Source organism: Mustelus asterias, chromosome 16 (genome assembly GCF_964213995.1).
Source record: "Mustelus asterias chromosome 16, sMusAst1.hap1.1, whole genome shotgun sequence".
Lineage (NCBI taxonomy): Eukaryota > Metazoa > Chordata > Chondrichthyes > Carcharhiniformes > Triakidae > Mustelus > Mustelus asterias.
In genome coordinates this window covers 7,540,328-7,561,803 of record NC_135816.1, presented here as the reverse complement: position 1 = coordinate 7,561,803, position 21,476 = coordinate 7,540,328, and the positions used below count along the sequence as shown (strand labels likewise).

General features: G+C 43.7%; 1 protein-coding gene across 1 annotated transcript in view; it reads left to right on the top strand.

The window, feature by feature from the left end:
- LOC144505587 (uncharacterized) overlaps nt 1-21,476 on the top strand; it is a 285,648-nt gene that overhangs the window by 250,827 nt on the left and 13,345 nt on the right. The window contains exon 5 of the mRNA XM_078231707.1: nt 20,316-20,426. Within this exon, the coding sequence (XP_078087833.1) occupies nt 20,316-20,426 (111 nt within the window). The remainder of the gene's footprint in view (nt 1-20,315; nt 20,427-21,476) is intronic.

The window sequence follows — 21,476 nt, the reverse complement described above, 5'->3', positions numbered from 1 at the left end:
CAGAGAGGTTTATTGCTCAAATGGATGTTTAGTGTCTGCAGGCAGGAATTCTGCCCCTCACTCAGGAGGAAGTCCTGCCTTAGGGAGCTTCTGGTCAATCTGATTGGCTGGCAGCTCTCTGGTTCCTGTAATGAAATACAGGAGGAGGTTGGAGATTAGTGGCAGGATTTTCTGGCCCCAAGGCTGGAAATTTCTGCCCAAGGTCAACGGATCTGTCAATGGTCAATGGAAATGGCGATTTCCATGGTAGGCGGGACTGGAAAACTTCCTCCTCAATCTGAATGCCAGAGAGCCAGGTTCAAGGGGTCCCAGGGTGGATAAGGTCGGGAAAGTCTGGGGGATTGGATGAAAGGGGTGATCCAGAAAAGGGGGGAGAGTCTGGAGGCCACAGAAAGGGGCTTCTGATGGATGTGTCCTTCCCCCAACCCGACCCGGGATCGAACTCTGTTGATTTTTGGCTTTCTCCCAAGTGAGCTCAAGCCTAGAAATTGGCCACTTCAGGACCTCAGTTGGGGCTGGGAGGGGCTTCAATCCTTGGATTTGCACTCCCCAGAATAAAATCACTGTGTGGTCAGAAGTGTGGACAAAATTCAATCCCTCACCCCAACTCTCCACCTAAAAACCCACCAGTGGGGGAGTGTAAAATGCTGGCCTATTAAACCAAGCCCCCAGCAATGCAGTTTACTCTAAAAAGCCATCCTCATGCATTTAAGAAGACTGCTCACCGTCACCATTTCAAGGGCAGTTAGAGTTGGGAAATAAATGTTCCCCTTGTCATGTTGCCTACATCCTGTAAATGGATAAAAAGGGACAGGTAAAGGAAAAGACAAGTATGATACACCAATTTATAAATCACTGATCTTTGGCAACCAGATGCACCTAGAAATGAGTTGAAAGTTTTCAGCCATTATTATTGCAGGTGCAGCAGGTAATTAAGAAGGCAAATGGAATTTTGTCCTTCATTACTAGAGGGATGGAGTTTAAAAACAGCGAGGTTATGTTGCAGCTCTATAAGGTGCTGGTGAGGCCACACCTGGAATACTGTGTACAGTTTTGGTCTCCTTACTTGAGAAAGGATATACTGGCACTGGAGGGGGTGCAGAGGAGATTCACTAGGCTGATTCCAGAGTTGAGAGGGTTGGCTTTTGAGGAGAGACTGAGTAGACTGGGGCTATACTCATTGGAATTCAGAAGAATGAGCGGAGATCTTGTACAAACATATAAGATTATGAAGGGGATAGATAAGATAGAAGCAGGGAAGTTGTTTCCACTGGCGGGTGAAACTAGAACTAGGGGGCATGGCCTTAAAATAAAGGGGAGCAGATTTAGGGCTGAGTTGAGGAGGAACTTCTTCACACAAAGGGTTGTGAATCTGTGGAATTCCCTGCCCAGTGAAGCAGTTGAGGCTACCTCATTGAATGTTTTTAAGACAAGGATAGATAAATTTTTGAACAGTGAAGGAATTAAGGATTATGGTGAGCGGGCGGGTAAGTGGAGCTGAGTCCACAAAAGATCAGCCATGATCTCATTGAATGGCGGAGCAGGCTCGAGGGGCCAGGTGGCCTACTCCTGCTCCTAATTCTTATGTTCTTATTAAGGGCCTTTCTGTCTCTCTGAATTGGTATCTTTCTTATGCCATGTCCCAAATCCATTTGGCAAATGCTCTTGAGAGCATTGTATTGTGGCAGACAGGACAGGACAAATAGTCCCAGGGCATAGTCCAACTCACCGACGTGGATCAATAGTGTTCTAATGGTGTCTTTCAAGACATGTTTGACCTAACGTAGACTCTATCAAGGCAAAGAGAAGAGGGCTTGTTAAAGAGAATCCCGTTTCCATATCCAATAGGCAATTTTGTTGAAGGTTTTTGCCTGCAGACTGGACAAATCTCTGGTCTATGCTTCACAAATTAAACTGTTTGTACAGGGCTGGCACTCAAGGGACACACCAGACAACCAGACATTGTGATATGTCAATAAAATAGAACCAACACAAGCATTTGACCTTGTCATTTGGGAATTCCTTCTGAGCATGATGTAACTAATGACCTTGAATGACACAGTAAGAAAATTGATTTGCATCATATCTTACTGCTACAATGTGGAGCAACTGCCTCATTTCCCCTATTATACCCCTGTAATGAGACAACCACCCTCCCCTCTCGAATTATGAGATACCTGAATCATTGGATCAAGCAAAGTACAGCTGAAGGGGCTAACAAGATGTCATCCTTTGCCACTTCACTCCCCAACAACTTCCAGAACATCAGGAAACTCAGCAAACTCCCAGAATACAAACAAAATAATGCTGATAGAAACAACTTGCATTTATATAGCATCTTTTGCAACATATTGAAGTGATTCTCAACCACAACTGTTGTAGTGTAGGAAACACTGTAGTCAATTTATACACAACAAGCTCCCACTGACAGGAATGAGGCAATAAGCAGATTATTTAATTTTCTGATTTGGTTAAGAAATAAATATTAGCCAAGTCACTTCTCTGCTTCAGACATTGCCATGGGGTCCTTTATGTTACTCTTAAAGGGCAAACAGGGTCTCCGTTTTACAGACACAACAACAGAAAATGCGAGAAAATTTTAGCAGGTCTGACAGCATCTGTGGAGAGAGAAACAGAGGGCGCAATCGCATGACCTTGTACTGCCCTTCGTTTGGCGAGTTGTGGCATGATCGTGCGAAAGTTGAAAGACCAGAAACATGCCCAATTTCTTGCCACCCCGTACCCGCCCCCCCCCCCCCCCCGCCCAACGATTGTGCCCGATTGTGCCAGCACTGTTTTGCCGGTGAAATTGGCTTTGCACCCTGAAAGGGGACAATGTTGACTTCAATATTAATCACATTATTTACATGTCATTAATGAGTCCTGGGTGCTATCCTTCAGGATCACTTGCACTTACCTGTTCACTGGTTGAGCTTCTCACCAGTGAGATTCACAGGTGGTATTTCTGCGGAGACTTGACGTAATGGCCTCACCAAGGGGAATCGGAGGCTATTGAAGCCCAAGGATGGTCAGGGACATGGCTGGACAGTGCTGATGGAGCAGTGCCAGCCTGGCAGCACCCTAGCACTGCCCGCAGGGCACCATTACTGTATCGGGGCAGTGCTAAGGGGGTGGGGCCTAATTGGGAATAGATCCTGAATGGGGGTGGGGTTATGGCGGGGGGAGGGAAGGGGTGCTTTGCAGGGATGGTGTTTGGGGAGGGAAGGGGGAACTCAGGGAGGGAAGGGAACTCTGCAGGGATGGTGTTGGGGAGGGAAGGGGGGAACTCTGCAGTCAGGGGTGATCGGAGGGAGTGGCAATGTCCATGGGGCGGTGGGTGGTGGTAGAACGGCATAGGGGATGATCGGTGAGGTGGGGTGGAATAGAATGGCACAAGGAGTGATTGGCGAGGTGGGGGGATAGAGTGCATAGGGGACGATCAGCAGCGGGGAGGGTGGGGGGGGGAGAAATGTTCTGATGTCCGTGAGAGGGGGTGAGGTGCAGGAGATCGGGGCACTGGAAGATTGGGGCACCTGCACAATGGCACCTCAAGAACGTCACTGGTGAGCTTAGGCTTCCCCACCACCCCCGCTGGGGAGAATTGCATTCTGGCACTTTTGTCACACTAAGTGCCATCTGATTGCAACTCACAGCTTGCCAAAAACACCAGCATTTTCTCGCTCGTTTGGCACTTAGAATTTTTTTTGTTACTTCACACCCAGAGTTAACATTTCGAGTCTGAATGACTGTTTGTCCTGAAGAGTCATCCTGACTCGAAACGTTGGCTCTATTCTCTCTCCACAGATGCTGTCAAATCTGCGGAGATTTTCCAGCATTTTCTGTTTTTGTTTCAGCTTCCAGCATCTGCAGTCATTTGCTTTTACCTCCATTTTACATCTCATCTGGAAAACAAAATGCAGAACTCCCTCAGAAATCAGCCTAGATTATGCTCACAAGCCTCAGGAGTGGAACGCTCCGGCTCAGGGGCAGGAATGCTACCCAAATATATTCAAAATTCCCAGCCCAACACAGGCGGGAATGACTGATTCCTGAGCACATCAGCAATGCTGAAAGTGTTAGGCTGACATAAAGGAAGAATCCTGCCTTTCTACCAGCACATCTGGTGACCTAGATAGATGGAAACATCCAGTCACATCATTTCTCAGAGGGATGAGCACAGTAAAGTCGATTGCACTCATTCGCTTGTACACTCCTCACATTGTCAAGGCCCCAGCTCTGCAGGTGCAGGTCTAAAAATAAACCCTCGCTTCAAATCAGCACAATCACATGGGATTCAGTGCTGTTCAGTAGTTACACTCTGTAAAGAATTCCCCCTCCCCCATCCAATTTCATCAAAACCCACTCATTTGAAATTTTCCTGCACTGATATAATTATCTCATAAACTGAATCTGCTTAGTGAATTTTGCATGCTATGGACATCCTTCACATTTCCATTTAAAAAAAGACATTTCCTCAGCCGGCAGAATAAATTTAAAAGCATGCAGTGGGTTAGGCATGTGTAAGAAGTGCAATGGGCTCCTTCATCAGTTTGATTCTGATGAAAAATCTCATTCAATGTATTAATCCATGTTCCACTTTCAAATATTGACCAAAACTACGGTGGCTTTCTTTTTTTCATCCTCATGTGCACATCCTGTTTGAACACTACAAAGCAGGCAAGAGTAAAATTCTTTGTGAGCTCTTGGCTTCAAATATGTACCCTCTGGGATCCCAGTGATTTAGTTGCTAAATACACTATGGAATGTGCTACCAAGCTATGCACAGCACGGGGGTCTTGGGAATATTCCCTGGTCTAAGTTGAGTTGAATATTTGCCCTCTGAAGGTCAGAGAGGTTTCTGAGTTAATTTCACCATCACTGGACTAGGGAGGGGAAATTAACCCAATATCTGCTGAAAGATTACGAGTCGTGCTGGGACCTACATGAATATTAAGTAAGGCAGACTCGGTTTTAGCGACTGTTCGAGCAGTGAAGACATCAGTGATGTCTTCGCTGCTCGAACAGTCGGTAAAACCGATGACCAATGTTCACACGTGAATGGTTATTTGTGTGAGGATATCTGGTGCCAATACAACTCAGTATAGATCAATCATTTTTTGGGAGGAGGCAAGGAAAGAACTCAGGTCAACAGTTTAAATTTGATTTTCTAAGTACTTTCCTTTCTCACTGCACCCCTCCCCATCCTGCAAATAATTCCAGTAAAGGAAGTTTCTTTAACCTTGAAGAAGTGCAAACTGAGTCACTGGGGAGACAGTGTCATTATTATAAAGTATTGGACTAATTCTGTACTGCAGAATCATTCACTATTTCTCTGGGAACAAAGCTGTGTAAGCCAATTATCAGTATCTCCACAGGCAAAGAGAAATGAAGGTATTGCCACGAGATTATTCCCATCATTGTGGTGAGTGCCCAGAAACCTATACAGGAACTAAATATTTCCCAAAGAAAAGTTATTCTCCAGTGATTTTTTTTAAATGCAGAATTAATTGCAATTATGTTGAATACACTTTCTTCAAAACATCATGAAGAATAGCATCAAAACTTTGGCACAGTGTAGTTCCAAATCTACCTTCAGTAAATAAAGTGCCTTTGTGTCTGGGTTAGGCAAATGAAGTAACATTTTTTAAAAATTATCCTTTCATGGGATGTGAACGTCACTTGCAAAGCCGGCACTTATTGTCTATCCCAACTAGCCTTTGAAAAGGTGGTGGTGAGCCACCTTCATGAACCGCTGCAGTCCGTGTAGTGTAGGTATATCCACAGTTCTGTTAAGAAGGGAGTTGCAAGAAGTTGATCCAGTGCCGATGAAGGAATGGTGATATTTGTTCCCACACATTACCTCAGTGCCCTTCAAAACCTCTGATGTGAATATTTGAAAAGGAATATGTGTTTCCTTTAAGGGTAATATTCAGCTCTCAATGTATTGCTTCATACAACGATGAAACCATTGTTCCACTAAAAGGTGGAATGGGGGGATACAGCTAAAATTAATCCTGTGCTCTTTTAAAGCTCTGATGCTGTTGTCAGTATCTGTTCCTACCAGAAACATAAAGCAGTCGTCCAGAGTCAACCTTGTGAATTTGAAATGACAATTCTCCGTATTGTGTTCTTAAGTCCATGCCCATGGGCTGATTTCAGGGAAACTGGACCCCATGATGGTTCAGAATATCCCTACTTGGTTACAGGTGAAGAAAAACAGACAGATAACCATGCACTTATACAGCACCTTTTACAGGATTGCGCCATCAAAGAACTGTTGAATTGTGTTCCCTGCTGTAAAGTGGGAAATGCAGGAACCAACTCACACAAAAGCCCCCACAAACAGTAATATGATAACAACCGAAACATCTGTTTTTAGTTATGTTAGTTGAAGGATAAATGTCCCTTCCTAACAGAACCAGATATCCTGCAGTGGTTCAAGAAGGCAGCTCACCACCTTCTTCTCAAGCGCAAATAGGGATGGCAAAAAAGACTGGCCTAAAGAGTGACGATGTGGAGATGCCGGCGTTGGACTGGGGTGAACACAGTAAGAGTTTTAACAACACCAGGTTAAAGTCCAACAGGTTTATTTGGTAGCAAATTTGGTAGAAGGAGCAGTGTTTGGTAGCACATTTGGTAGAAGGAGCAGTGCTCCGAAAGCTAATGGTATTTGCTACCAAAGAGTGACATCCATATCCTATGAAAGAATAAATTTTAAAAACATCAGCCAGGACACAAGTAGAACACTCCTGCTCCTCATTGGTACTGTGCTGTGGAATGTTGTGCATTCATCTGAACAGGGCAGGTGGGGCCACAGTTCGACATTTAACGTTAGGCGGCATGGTGGCACAGTGGTTAGCATTGCTGCCTCACAGCGCCAGGGACCTGGGTTCAATTCTGACCAGAGGTATCTGGTTGTGTGGCGTCTGCACATTCTCCCCATGTCTGCGTGGGTTTCCTCCAGGTGCTCTGATTTCCTCCCACAGTCCAAAGACGTGCATGTTAGGTGGATTGGCCATGCTAAATTGCCCCTTTATGTCCAAAGATGTGGGGTTTGTGGGGTTAATACGTGGGGTCAGAAACAGAAAATGCAGGAAAATTTCAGCAGGTCTGACAGCATCTGCGGAGAGAGAATAGAGCCAACGTTTCGAGTCTGGATGACCCTTTGTCAAGTGCTGGTGATGGGGTTCCCAGATGTCTGCTGCCTTTGTCTTTCTAGATAGTAGCGGTCGTAGGTTTGGAAGGTGCTGCTGAGTTCCTGCAGTGCATCTTGCGCACACTGTTGCTACTGTGTATCAGATCAGTGGTGGAGGGAGTGATTGTTTGTGGATGGGGCGCCAACCAAGTGGGCTGCTTTGTCCTGGATGGTGTCGAGCTTCTTGAGTGTTGTTATGGCTGCATTCATTGAGGCATGATGTGGAGATGTTGGTGTTGAGCTGGGGTGGGCACAGTAAAAAGTCTCACAACACCAGGATAAAATCCAACATGTTTATTTGGAATCACGAGCTTTCGGAGTGCTGCTCCTTCATCAGGTGAGTGATGAAGGATGAAGGACCAGTGCTCCAAAAGCTCATGATTCCAAATAAACCTGTTGGACTTTAACCTGGTGTTGAGAGACTTTTCATTGAGGCAAGTGGAGAGTATATTCCATCACACTCCTGACTTATGCTTTGTGGACATCTGGTGGACAGGCTTTGGGGAGTCAGGAGGTGAGTTATTCACTGCAGAATACTCCGTCTCTGACCTGCTCCTGTAGACACAGTACTTATTTGGCTAGTCTAGCTCAGTTTCAGGTCAATGGTAACCCCAGGATGTTAATAGTGGGATATTCAGTGATGGTAAAACCGCTGGATGTCAAGATGCGATAGTTAGATTCTCTTTTGTTGGAACTTTGGAGATGGCCATTGCCAGCACATATGTGGTACAAGTGTTACTTTGCAGAGGATAACAGTAACAAAGTAGCAGGAGTAGGCTATTCAGCTCATCAAGGCCATTCTACCATTCAGTAGATCATGGCTGATCTGGACTCAAAATCCATTTATTTGTCTTTGCCTTGCTACCTTCACCTAGCATAAATCTATTGATTTTATAAACTTTGATTATTTCCTAGCATCCAAAGTCTTTTGTGGGAGAGTTACTGATTTCTACTATCCTTTGTGAGGAAGTGCTCCAAATGTCACTTCTGAATGGCCTGGCTCCAGTCGTAAGGTTATGTCTAATAACGAAAAAGATACATGCACGATGAAAGCTGCAAGAGTGCATTTGTATTCAGTACTTAATCAGTTAATGCAGCCGAGTGTGTTCAATATAGAGATGTGAAATTCTCTCTCATATATCACATTAATAACAAATTAAAATAGCTGCCTGTAAATGTCAGGCAAAAAAACAGATATCAAAAGCAGAGGTTAACACAAAAACACAGGAGCGATATGAGCCAAGCTCAAGATGCAGAAAAGCAGCTGAGCAAGCAGGTTACCATGGGAACTCAGGAAAGAACAGAATTGAATTAATGGTGGGAAACATTAGTGTGACAGAGGGGGAGGAGGGGAGAGAAACATTAAATACCTCAATTATGAGTTATGATGTTAATTCTAAGATGTAGAGATGCCCAGAGCCCCTTGCTTTTGGAACACATTTCGGTCTCATATTAAATCACAGTGTAAGTTTTATTATTCTATTAACCATATTGCTTATTGGATGATATTAGACAAAGGAGATAGCTTGATTAGCATGGTAAGAGGAAAGCACTGAGACAAATAGAATAAATAAATTCAAGCTTTCAGGAAGAAAAAACATGATTGAAGTTATGATAAAAATACAAATGCAGTTAGCATCTATCAAGAGAGGGTGTCTGTCTTGGTCCGAATGAACCGCGCCTGTTTCTAAAAATTCTTATCCTCTTATATTCATAATATTCAGATGTTCATCCCCAAATTATCAGAGTAACTCTCGACAGCAGTTTTCAACCTGAGATTAACTAGTTTACCAAATCTCAGTGAACTGTGTTAATACCACTAGTTCAGAGTAATTGTGACTCTCAAAAATATCCGAAAACATTTCTCATAATGTAATTATGTTTTGAGTGCAGCAGCAATTAGGCAAGCATGCAGAATGATTACACAAACTGCAGTAAAATGAATCAGGTTAACTGAGAGAGGAATAATAGAATCTGCGAATGGTAATGCTGAGCAGGAGGCCATTCAGTCCATTATGCCTGTGCCAGCACTTTTGTCACACTGTCCAATTAATACCATTCCTTATAAGTTGACTTTCCCTCTAGATTTGGTAATTGAAATAACTCCTTATTTCCTTTGAAAGTGTTGTTTGATCCTCAATATCTAACTGAGCTACTGTTGGGAGAAGAGAAGTCCTTGGTTTAACATCTCACCCGATATTACAGCAGGCTGATGTGATGCATAAAGACCAGCATGATGCTGCCAAATGGCCTGTGCTGTAAATAGCATGCATGTCACAAGCACTTGCTCAGTATTGTCCTGCACCATCAGCCTAAACTACTTTTGTAACTTCTGGGCACCACATGGACTGGAATATACTGGACATGAGCAACAATATTATTAATTCGGTTACCTTCATGGTTTACTTCTTTATTAGTTGTGCTTCTTTAGAGATTTTCAGTTAATAACACTTAGACAATCTAATCTTGCCTTCTTAGTTTATTTAGAAACGGCATACTCAAACCCTTGATCTCAAAACCTCTTGACTGAGAGATGAGAGGTAAGAGGAATGCACTGAGTTAGATAACCAACACGCATACAGTCATCTGGTATTTTATTGCTACATACGCAGGGCAGAAGCTGGACTGCAGGATGTCACAAGGCATTAGCACATCAAGAGACTTGGATGATGCTACAAACTATGACTGCAAAGCCCAGCTGATGAGTTGCATCCTTGAAAAACATTTCCATCTCCCTAATTCTACTTACACATCTTTTCCCTTCCTATCCTGCAGGCAGTGACCTTTGCTTAGATGTTTCAACAGATCACGGCAGCCTTGATCAAGAAGTCAAACCACATTTGAAATCCCAGCCAGTGAGTGATGGGAAAAGGTTTGACTGTGCAGCAAGTCCCTGACAGCTGACCGCTGACCCTGTTCCCATAGGAACAGGTGTAGGTAGGCCCTTCAACCCTTCGGGACTATACTGTCATTCAATTCAATCATGGCTGATCAACGAAGTCTATGCACACAGGTACTCCCTAGCAGGGATCACCCGTTAGTGATTGGAAACCTAGCTATTAATTCCTCCTGCCGAGCGCAGGAACACTGAGGCTAATTGTAGTTCTATCACTGGTTCTGTCAGTGTACTCTTATTTGATTTGATTTATTATTGTCACATGTATTAGTATACAGTGAAAAATATTGTTTCTTGCGCGCTATACAGACAAAGCATACCATTCATAGAGAAGGACAGGAGAGAGTGCAGAATGTAGTGTTACAGTCATAGCTAGGGTGTAGAGAAAGATCGACTGAATACGAGGTAGGTCCATTCAAAAGTCTGATGGCAGCACGGAAGAAGCTGTTCTTGAGTCAGTTGGTATGTGTCCTCAGACTTTTGCATCTTTTTCCCAATGGAAGAAGGTGGAAGAGAGAATGTCCAGGGTGTGTGGGGTCCTTGATTATGCAGGCTGCTTTTTCGAGGCAGCAGGAAGTGTAGACAGAGTCAATGGATGGGAGGCTGGTTTGAGTGATGGACTGGGCTTCGTTCACAACCTTTTGTAGTTTTTTGTGGTCTTGGACAGAGCAGCAGGCATACCAAGCTGTGATGCAACCAGAAAGAATGCTTTCTATGGTGCATCTGTAAAAAGAGTCGTAGAGGACATGCCAAATTCCGTCAACCATACCACAGGATACACTTTCACACTGATCCATAGAATCATCCAGCACAAACAGAGGCTATTCAGCCCATCATATTTGTGTCAACCCATTGGAAAGAGTTGTCCAATTTCATCCCAATTTCACTCCAAAACCCAGCAAATTACTTCTCTTAGGATAAATATCCAGTTCTCTTTTGAAATTTCCTGTGGAATCTGATTCCACCCTTTCAATCAATGCATTCCAGCACATAAAAAATCCCTTTCTTGGACATAATGTCCGCTGTATATATCCACCCATCACTGAAAGTAGCAACGCAGGTGGAGAAGATAGTCAAGAAGGCATACGACATGCTTACCTTCATTTGTCGTGGCATTGAGTATAAAAATTGACAGGTCATGCAGCAGCTGTACAAAACCTTAGTTAGGCCTCATTTGGAATATTGTGTACAATTCTGGTCACCACATTACCAGAAGGATGTGGATGCTTTGGAGAGGGTACAGAAGAGGTTTTCCAGGATGTTGCTTGCTCTGGAGGGTATTAGCTATGACGAGAGAGTAAGTGACGAAGATGATTGATGAGGGTAGGGCAGTGGATGTTGTCTACATGGACTTCAGTAAGGCCTTTGACAAGGTCCCTCATGGCAGACTGGTGCAGAAGGGTGAAGTCGCATGGGATCAGAGATGAGCTGGCAAGGTGGATACAAAACTGGCTCGGTCAAAGAAGACAGAGGGTAGTAGTGGAAGGGTGCGTTTCTGAATGGAGGGCTGTGACAAGTGGTGTTCCTCAGGGATCAGTGCTGGGACCTTTGCTGTTTGTAATATATATAAATGATTTGGAGGAAAATGTAACTGGATTGATTAGTAAGTTTGCGGACGACACAAAGGATTTGTGGATAGCGATGAAGACCATCAGAGGAAAGAGCAGGATATATATCAGTTGGAGACTTGGGCGGAGAGATGGCAGATGGGGTTTAATACGGACAAATGTGAGGTAACGCATTTTGAAAGGTCTAATACAGATAGGAAATATACAGTAAATGGCAGAACCCTTAAGAGTATTGCAAGGCAAAGGGATCTGGGTGTACAGGTACACAGGTCACTGAAAGTGGCAATGCAGGTGGAAAAGGTAGTCAAGAAGGCATATGGCATGCTTGCCTTCATCAGCCGGGGTATTAAGTTTAAAAATTGGCAAGTCATGTTGCAGCTTTATAGAACCTTAGTTAGGCCACATTTGGAATATAGTGTTCAATTCTGGTAGCCACACTACCAGAAGGATGTAGAGGTTTTGGAGAGGGTATAGAAAAGATTTATCAGGATGTTGCCTGGTATGGAGGGCATTAGCTATGAGGAGAGGTTGGAGAAACTTGGTTTATTCTCACTGGAGCGACGGAGGTTGAGGGGAGACCTGATAGAAGTCTACAAGATTATGAGAGGTCTGGACAGAGTGGATAGTCAGAAGTTATTCCCAGGGTGGAAGAGTCATTACTAGGGAGCATAGGTTGAAGGTGCGAGGGGCAAGGTTTAAAAGAGATGTACGAGGCAGAGGTTTTACACAGAGAGTGGTGGGTGCCTGGAACTTGTTGCCGAGGGAGGTAGTTGAAGTGGATACGGTAGTGACTTTTAAGGGGCGTCTTGACAAGTACATGAATAGGATGGGAATAGAGGGATATGGTCCCCGGAAGGGTAGGGGGTTTTAGTTAAGTCAGTGCAGGCTTGGAGGGCCAAAGGGCCTGTTCCTGTGCTGTAATTTTCTTTGTTCTTTGCGAGGTTGGATAAACTTGTTTTGTTCTCACTAGAGTGACAGAGATTGAGGGGCAACCTGATAGAGATTTACAAGATTATGAGTGGCATTAACAGAATGGATACCCAAGATGCTCTTTCCTCAGTTAGAAAAATCAAGTGCTAGGGTACATAGGATACAGTTCGTGGGGAAAAATTTAGAGGAGATGTGCGAGGCAAGTTTTTGTGCACAGAAGGTGGTGAATGTCTGCAACGCGCTGCCCGGGGAGGTGGTGGGAGCAGGAAACAGTAGCGGCATTTAAGGGGCAACTAGACGAATACATGAATAGGAAGGGAATGGAAGGATACGGACTCCATAAGTGCATACGGTTTTAGTTTAGGCAGGCATCATGATCGGTGCAGGATTGGAAGGCCAAAGGGACTGTTCCTGTGCTGTACTCTTCTTTGTTCTTTGTTTTATAATTTCTCTCCATCTCCCATCTAGATTTTGGCCTATTATTATATGGCCAGAATTCTCCAGTCTCACGAGCCCCACGACCCCTGCCAGTGAGAAGAGAAAGTTTGGCATTCAGCCAAATCTCCATTCACAGCAGTGGAACTGGAGAATCCCAGCCACAGGCGAGATCGGAAAATGCGGCCCTACATCTTTGGTTATTGACTTATTTGCCAGAGGAAACCATTTCTCCCTACTCACTCTGTCAAACCCCTCATAATTTTCAATCCATTATGAGCACTTTATTCCATCTTAGATTCGAAGATAGCAAATGTCAGAGTGAATATCTGGAGGGCTCTATGGCTGTCTCTTCGGATTTAAACTGAAGGATTGTTGTCCCATGTGATTTGAAATTCAGCAACCGAGTTTTATTCCAGTGTATTCACAGGAGAATAACTTACCTGTACAGCACAGTCCAAATAATGCTGATAATTACCTTTCTCAGTATTAATGTAAGGATGTTGAATGCTATGACCTTTCATTCCCTGCTATCTCAATGGAGGCACTGATCCCTGTGAAATAATGGGTTAATCCCTTCCCTCAAGCAGCAAGCAAAGTAGTCATATGACTGCTGGTGTGCACATTGCATACTGGTGTGCAGTGTTGCAGATCAATACAGCATTTTCACATTGAACAATGAGTTGCACTGTTACTGTTAATAAGAAAGATACTACACACACATAAATAATCAGGCCGGCGAATAGACACTCAGGCAGAATGTTGTTGCTGAAAATCTTGTAGGAAGTATTGAAGCAGAAAACATTAATGTGATCAAGAGGTTATTGGATCTGTATCTGGAGAGGAATTGAAGGATGTAAGAACAAGGTAGGCTAGGGGATCTAAAAGCCTTTGTGTTTCTCGAGAAGTTTCTACGTAAATCAGGAGCTAAGCACTGACAGTAAATGCTGCCTTTAACTGCAATATGTTTACCTGCAGTAATTTTCAACTCCCACATATGTTCTAGAGGCTGTGAAATCCAGAGTCATTAACTGGCTTCATTGAGAATCATGGCTGAATTATATTAAGTGTGTAAGTTAGTTCTGTAACTTTAAAATGAGAAAGATGTGTGGAAATTTTTAATTGGTTATACATTATTCATTGAATAATATGTATTTTCTGATAGTATAGTTGTCCACCTACATATCTCATAAGATTTCCATGTCCCTTAGAATTTCATTTGTGCGAAAGGGCAAAGCATTTCAAAATCTGTATTTTATATTTCCTGTTGATGGTATTATAAGTGAGAAGGAAAGAAATTGTGAATTTTACAGCAACTTGTATTTATATTCTGAGTGTAACATGGAAAAATACCCCACAGTGTTTCACAGAGGCATAATCAGACAAATATAGACACAATGACAGAGAGTATATTAAGAAGGCTAACTAAAAGTTTGGTTACGAAGTTGTGTTTTAAGTTGGATCTTAAAGGAATGTGCGGTGGAGGGGGGTGGGGGAGTTGTCGAGGTGGAAAAAATTCCAGAGTGCCAATCCGAGATGGCCAAAGGCACAGCTGGCAATGGTGAGATGTGGGATGCCAATGAAGGCCAGAGGAACAAAAAGTTCAGGGCAGGAAAATTGTTGGGTTGGAGGAGATTAGAAACACAGGGGCAAGGCCACGAAGGGGGTTAAACACAAGATTGAAATTGTTTAAACTGGGGCAATGGTGGGTGACTAGTGCTTATATAGATCAGCAAGGAGAGGGTTGATGAGTGAAGTGGCCTTGGCATGAGATAGGGTACTGTAGAATTTGGGATGAGCATGAATTCAAGCAGGATGGACGATGGGAGGCTCCCCAAAGGAGCATTGGAATAGTCGTGGCTGGAGATAACAGCCATAGGTGAGGCTTTCAGCTGCAGACATGTCAAAGTGGGACAGAGGTGGGTGATGCTACACAGCTGCAAGTAGGAAATGCATCACTGAGGTTTCAATCAGTCTGGGTCAACCTGAGACAATGGCAAGGGCCAGGAATGGAAATGAGCATTTAGATTGAACATTGGTTAATCGCATTCAAACTGTGAGGTGTAAGTAAAATTCTAAATTGTAGAATGGAATTTTTCCTCGCTGTAGAAAGTGATTATAACCTGGATGTTCATTTTAAACACTTAATGGATGAATATTTCTGTTAGAAGTACTTGACAGAGCAATTTAGTCAAGTGTGTTAAGTATTCATATCATAATTTGGTAATATTCAAGTTTATACATCATCTCTGTTGAATATTTTTTAGGCAAATACTTAAAACAATTCTGTGAATATATCAGGACATGTGACTGTTTTAGTTAGGTCGATATCAAATTAAAATTCACAAAAATGAATTATGGTGGATTATCCATCTTCATATTATTGCGAAATAAATTTTGTCAGCCAAATGTTTTACGGGAAGTATGGAGTTTCTGGAAAACGTCAAGGTATTTGAATCATTAAATCAGTCATTTACTCATAAATATCAACCAGTGCACAATGTTAGGGTGACTTAGCAATTAGCTATCAGTACCTCTGATATAGGGAACCAGGCAGATGAAGGAAATCAAATGCTGCTGCAATATCCAGATTGCTTTCCTACCCAATTGAATTAACAGGCAAGGTCAGGGCAATGTGCCAGCCAACCCTGATTGAATTGATGTAGCAGTGAAATGATGATTATTTAGGACAGGCGTAGCATGTCTATATAATCCACTATAATTATTGGCAGAATATAAATAGGCTCAGTATGTTGTACCAAACAACATGCTGTGGCAGCTTGCAAAATACATTGTACGTTATTCTGTCATTTGTCAAGCTCCAGATAAGACAATTAGCTTCCCTTCCTATCTGCAGGTTCCACAGTCTGAGATTAGTCAGTGTGAAATTTCTTACAGACCACATATTGAACATTAATCCCACCATGGCAGATGGTGAAATTTGAATTCAATAAAAATCTGCAATTTAAAAATCTGGTGACCACCATGAAACCATTGTCAATTGTCGCAAAAACCCATCTGGTTCACCACTGTCCTTTAGGGAAGGAAATCTGCTGCCCTTACCTGGTCTGGCCTACTTGTGACTCCAGAGCCACAGCAATGTGGTTGACTCTTAAATGCCCTCATGGATGGACAGTAAATGCTGGTCCAGCCAGCGACGACCACATCCCTTAAAAAAGAAAGCTAATTTTTAAAATTTACCATTTGTTCCCTTCATTTTGCATTCAGATCACTCTACAGCCCCATTCACCGTCAGCGAGAAGGGCCAAGTGGGCAGAAAATAAGGAGAGAATTGGAAAACAGGGATCACATTTGCCGATTTTCCCCGCCCCTCGCTGTGACGTAATAAGGTTCCCCTTAGCTCAGGTTGGCACTGCCAGGTGAGGGAAGTGGGCAGTGAGGGGGGAACATGGGTCATACTTCAGCGGTGGTGGTGGGGAGCGGTGTGGGTGGCGAGGGACACACCCCCACTCCCCCCTGCCCACCCCCCCCCGATGATTGTGTGGGAAGGAAGCTCCCGATACCTCCATGGTTCGTGGGTAAGGGGAGAGAAGTTGAACTGCAGCGCTGATAGGGGCACCCCTCAAAGACCCTCCAATCTCTGTGGAGCCGGCCTTGCCATCCCTATCAGGCACTGCCCCGCCAGACTGACGGCGAAAGCTCCACCAAGTCATTTATTTTTAAAGAGGATCATGATTTGGACAAAACCTCAGCAGAGCAGTTGGCGAGCTACCAGTCAGTTTTCAGTCAGAGCCAGACACTTCTCAAAAATATGGTAAGATTTCGCCCATGCTGCTTGTATATTACATTTTCTTTGTGAATTTAGAAACATTGGAGTCACTGTACTCTGTGAGCTAGGGAAACTGAGAACTCTCCAGGCACTTAGGCTGTGAAATATACTACAGCAGGGCTTCCCAAACTGTGTGCTGTGGCTGCAGGTGGGGTTGCAATCTGCGATTTTGAGGTTGCAAGCTCTGAGGCAGCAATGGCTGACAGAGAGCTCGGACTGAATGCTAACAGCTGCAAGAGCTCTTTAAATCCTCCCATTTTTTTTCTCATGGTGGGCTTGGGTTAACAGACTATTCTTTGGGGCCTGAATGCTGCTGGAAAGAAAAGCCTGAAAGAAGGTAGGTTTTTTTTAAACCCTGCATGATAAAACTTTCTACCGTGCTCAATGTCTAACCTCCCACCTGCTTAGTAGATGAAGCCCACCCCAACCCCAGGCAGTTGAAGGTCACCCTTCCACCTCACCCCTTCCTCACCCCAGCCTCTCCCACAACTCCATTTAGCAGCTGAAAGCCAATCTTAACCCCACCACTTAACAATTCTCAGATCACCATTGATTTTCTCACAAAGTTGAGGACATCAAAATGGGGTCACACCAGGAAAAGGTTCTGGTAACACTAAATGCAAGTTCCACCTCTCTGCAATGCTCATCTCCACATTAACAGTGAATTTCCCAAGTGAGTATGACAGCTCGGGCAGAACTGTGTGCATGTATTTTTAAACAGTTTGCCCGCATGTCTATACTATTTTTATCCATTCCCTGATGGCTCCATTGGCAAGGGCAGTCTGCAGCTCAGTCACACTAAAACAGGAATGCCCAGATCAATACCAGCCTGTATAGGAGCACAGTCAGTGCAGCAGGCTCACATTAGCATCAATGGATTCGGCAAGAAATAAACAAAATAGTCAAGTCTCGCAGCTACTTGTTACTACCCAGTGAACCCAATTGGTGAAAAGCATGCATGTGCATGTGTGGAGAATCATGACCTATGCCCTGTAAGGTTGAAGAGTCTGCCAGAACTCATCAATTAGGCTCACAAATAAGCAATGACCACTTTGAACTTAGTCCATCATTTGTAGAATTGCATCCGAACATGAGTCAGCACTTTTGGGAAAAGACAGGGCAAATTTGGAAGTAAAGGGGTGGGGCGCTGGGGAGGGTGACTGAGTGCCAAATGTTTTTTTTTAAGTATTTGGGTCATCGTGGTATGATTGAGTTCTCAACTTGCTCATTGGCACAGACCCACATTCTGAAGCATTCTGCTATAAAGATAGCATTGCACTGTATTTTTAGGCCTACACACAGCTGACTTCCTTTCATTGAAAAACCAACAAAGACATCATACAACTGAAATATTTCATGAATGAATCTAACTAAAATAGATTTAATTCAGCTAAGACTTGCAATAAATAACAACTGTAGGCAGAGTGTTATGTCTCCAATGCCATGCTTTGACGTCAGTGTGAATGCCCACTTGCAGCACATGAGAAAAAAAATCATCTCTGTTTTGTAGGACTAATAAGTGTCTTGAAGAAACATTGAAGCAAAAAGCTGCTCCAGCCGCATTTTAGGAAAAGGTATTGCATTATGCTGTAGTATTGGTTTGACAGAACTTCTTGCTGTGTGGACGGGCAACAGTAAGCAATAATATCCATCTAGCTTGCACTGCCCTCCCCTCAAATAAGCAAGAGTTCTGCCACAAGCATATCTTAAAGCCAAATTACAGGATGTTGGGTTTACAATAGGTGAGGACATTTAGTTACTAATGGGGCCAGTAGTCATGGTAGTGTGGCAATTTATTGGATGGGAAATCAAACTTGTATCTAAATTGGGCATAAAGTTGGCAGAATAGTCTAAGTTGGTGTAGGGACTACGAGCAAATTCTAGATCCTAGGCTGTGGGAATCGTCTAGCTGTTACAGGCACGGTAGGAGTAAGCAATCCTGCAATATTAAAAGATAAATCCAAAGATGTGCAGGTTAGATTGGTTGGCCATGCTAAATTGACTCTAGTGTCAAGGGGATTAGTAGGGTGAATGTGAGGGGTTACGAGAAAAGGGCCTGGGTGGGATTGCAGTCGGTACAGACTCGATGGGCCTAATGGCGTCCTTCTCTACTGTTGGGACTCTATGATTCTATGGATTCTATGAGTAAGGAACACAGACAGAGTGTTATTTGTGAGTTCCAGGAGTCACTCTCCTGAAACCCAGGCCATTTTCTGAGCTGTTTCTAGCCCTTGTGAGATATCCAGCACAGTGCCTGGTACAAATTGGCAAATTTACTTGTTTCATCTGCACTTCACCACGAGATGTTTTGCCATGTTAAAGAAGCTACATAAATGGCAGTTGATATTGCTGCTGCAACCATGTGTCTCCTCTCAAATTCTGTGTGTCTCCTACATTAATGTATGTACACATATATACCAACTACCTGACAGAGGAAATAATCCCAGAACAATGCTTAAAAATATGCCAAGGTTGTCGGGCAAATGTGGGACAGATTCATGGTTAGTTTGGACAGGTGCCCGGAAGTTAACCTTTACACTGAGGGTGACTGGCTGCTTAAACAGTTTGTCAGGCCAGGGTCAACTCCTTTGCGAGTTGGCTAGGTTATCGAGTTGGTGTTCCTGCATGATAAAATGAAAAGAACTGAAGAACCGTCATCATCCAGACCTATCTTGTGATATAAGTGGTATTACACAATGAGGCTATTCAGCCCATCATGTCTTTGCTGGAACTTTGTAGAAACTACCCAGTTAGTTGCCTGCTGTTTTCCCATAGCCCAGCAAAGTTCAGTTTCATGAGTATATATATATTAATACCCTTTCAAAAGTTAATAATAAATCTGCCTCCACCAACCTTTCAGGCAGTACACTCCAGATCATAACAATTAGATTTCTGTTCATTTTCCTTTCGGATTTTTTGCCTATTATCTCAATTCGATATCCTCTGCTTACTGACCCCCCTGTTAGTGGAAACAGTTACTCCCTTTCTACTCTATTATTCATACGATTCACCACTGTATTTCTACAATGATCATTAATGAGACTCTGTGATCAGTTGGCCAGAGGAGCAGTTCAAGTGGGTTGGAATGGACGAGGTCTGCCTTTCTTCGACAAATTGCAGTACCCTATCTTGTCTTGTTGTGCATCCAGTATATGGTCAAGGATTGATCAAACGCACCCAACAGAGGTAGGCTAATTCAACTCACTTTGGAAGGCAAAATACACCTGAACATCACTGAGTGGGTTTCTTATTATCACGTGCATTATGCTCACTTTATTGCTTAAAGCCTTTCCACTTTTTCTTGTGTTACAATGCACCTTTTTCTCCTTTAAATTTGCTATGCTCATTCAAGGTTACTTTTTATTTAATTGCCATGATCCCTTTCCGCAGCAGGTGCTATAATTTCTGCATAACTTCACGACTTACTTATTTTTTGCATTTATTTCCCTGATTTCTTTATATTTCTCCCCACGTTTCCCGCCTCCATGTACCCTCCATCAGCCGGTAGAGACGGGTGGACACTACCACGGACAGCTCCGCGAATGCAGTTGCAGATGACGCTAGGCGCTCACGTACCAGGAACCTTGCGAAGTCAGTATCTGATCCCCCGAGGTGAGCTCCTCAGCCAAGACCTGGTGAAGCTCATCACCAGGGCTTCCCTCTGCTTTGCTTTCAAAGTTGTTACCGTACTTGGTGGTTCTTGAAAGTTGTTACTGATGATTACTAACGCTGGCTTTTGCACTTGATCCTCTGGTACGTTTTCATTAGGTCTTCAGTCATTGCTCTGCCGCCAAGATCGTAACCATCGATATGTTCATTGTACAAGGCTGCTCTTGCTGACTCCAGAGCTTTGTATGGCTGCTGCTACACAAGCATTTCTCAGTTTTATTACATGCCACTTTTATTTTTCTCCCCACCCTCCTGACGGTGCCAGCCCCTTGATGGCAGCCCTCCTTAGCCTCATCCAGCTGGCCACTCTCCAATTCTAGACTTCTACAATGAGAGTCAGTAGGCTATTTAGCTTCATTGGGCACCCATGCCTCTTGGTTATTGTCCTTGTCTGATGTCCATGCTTTGGCACTGTCCAATGCAAATGCTCAGAGAGCAATCAGGGATCGTAACCCTGAATGATTATTTTTCTCCCTTATACCTCCAATAACACTGAGGGCGATTGTAGCATCCCTACAACCACCCCCCCCAGCTGAGGTCAGCTTACTCAACACAAATCGGTGACTGAGTCGGGGACTTTTGTGCTCTCTGTGAAACAACTTTATAGTAGACGGTGTCCTGTGCCATTGAGGAACTTTACTTTTTACTTGTAATCGTCTGGCGTTTTTCTCCTCTTTGTGTCTTTGTCCTGTGCTTTCCCATTATCTCACTGTCCTGCTCCAGGTGAACAACAATACAGTCACAGGTTTCATCAAAACTCAACTGTTCTAACATCATAATGCAAGGTATGTCTCACAGGAAGGGTAGGTTCCCTGAGCCCTTTGTGATTTTCTGTAGTCTTTGTCCTGTGAGGGGACTCTGCCGCAATGAGGTTTAACCAAGCCCCCATTTCTGAATTACTGAGCCCATGGGAAATGGCCGAGCTTTTATGTTGGCCAAAGATATGATTCAAAACTAGGGAAGTGAGCACTCGAGGTCTGGGACTTGATGACA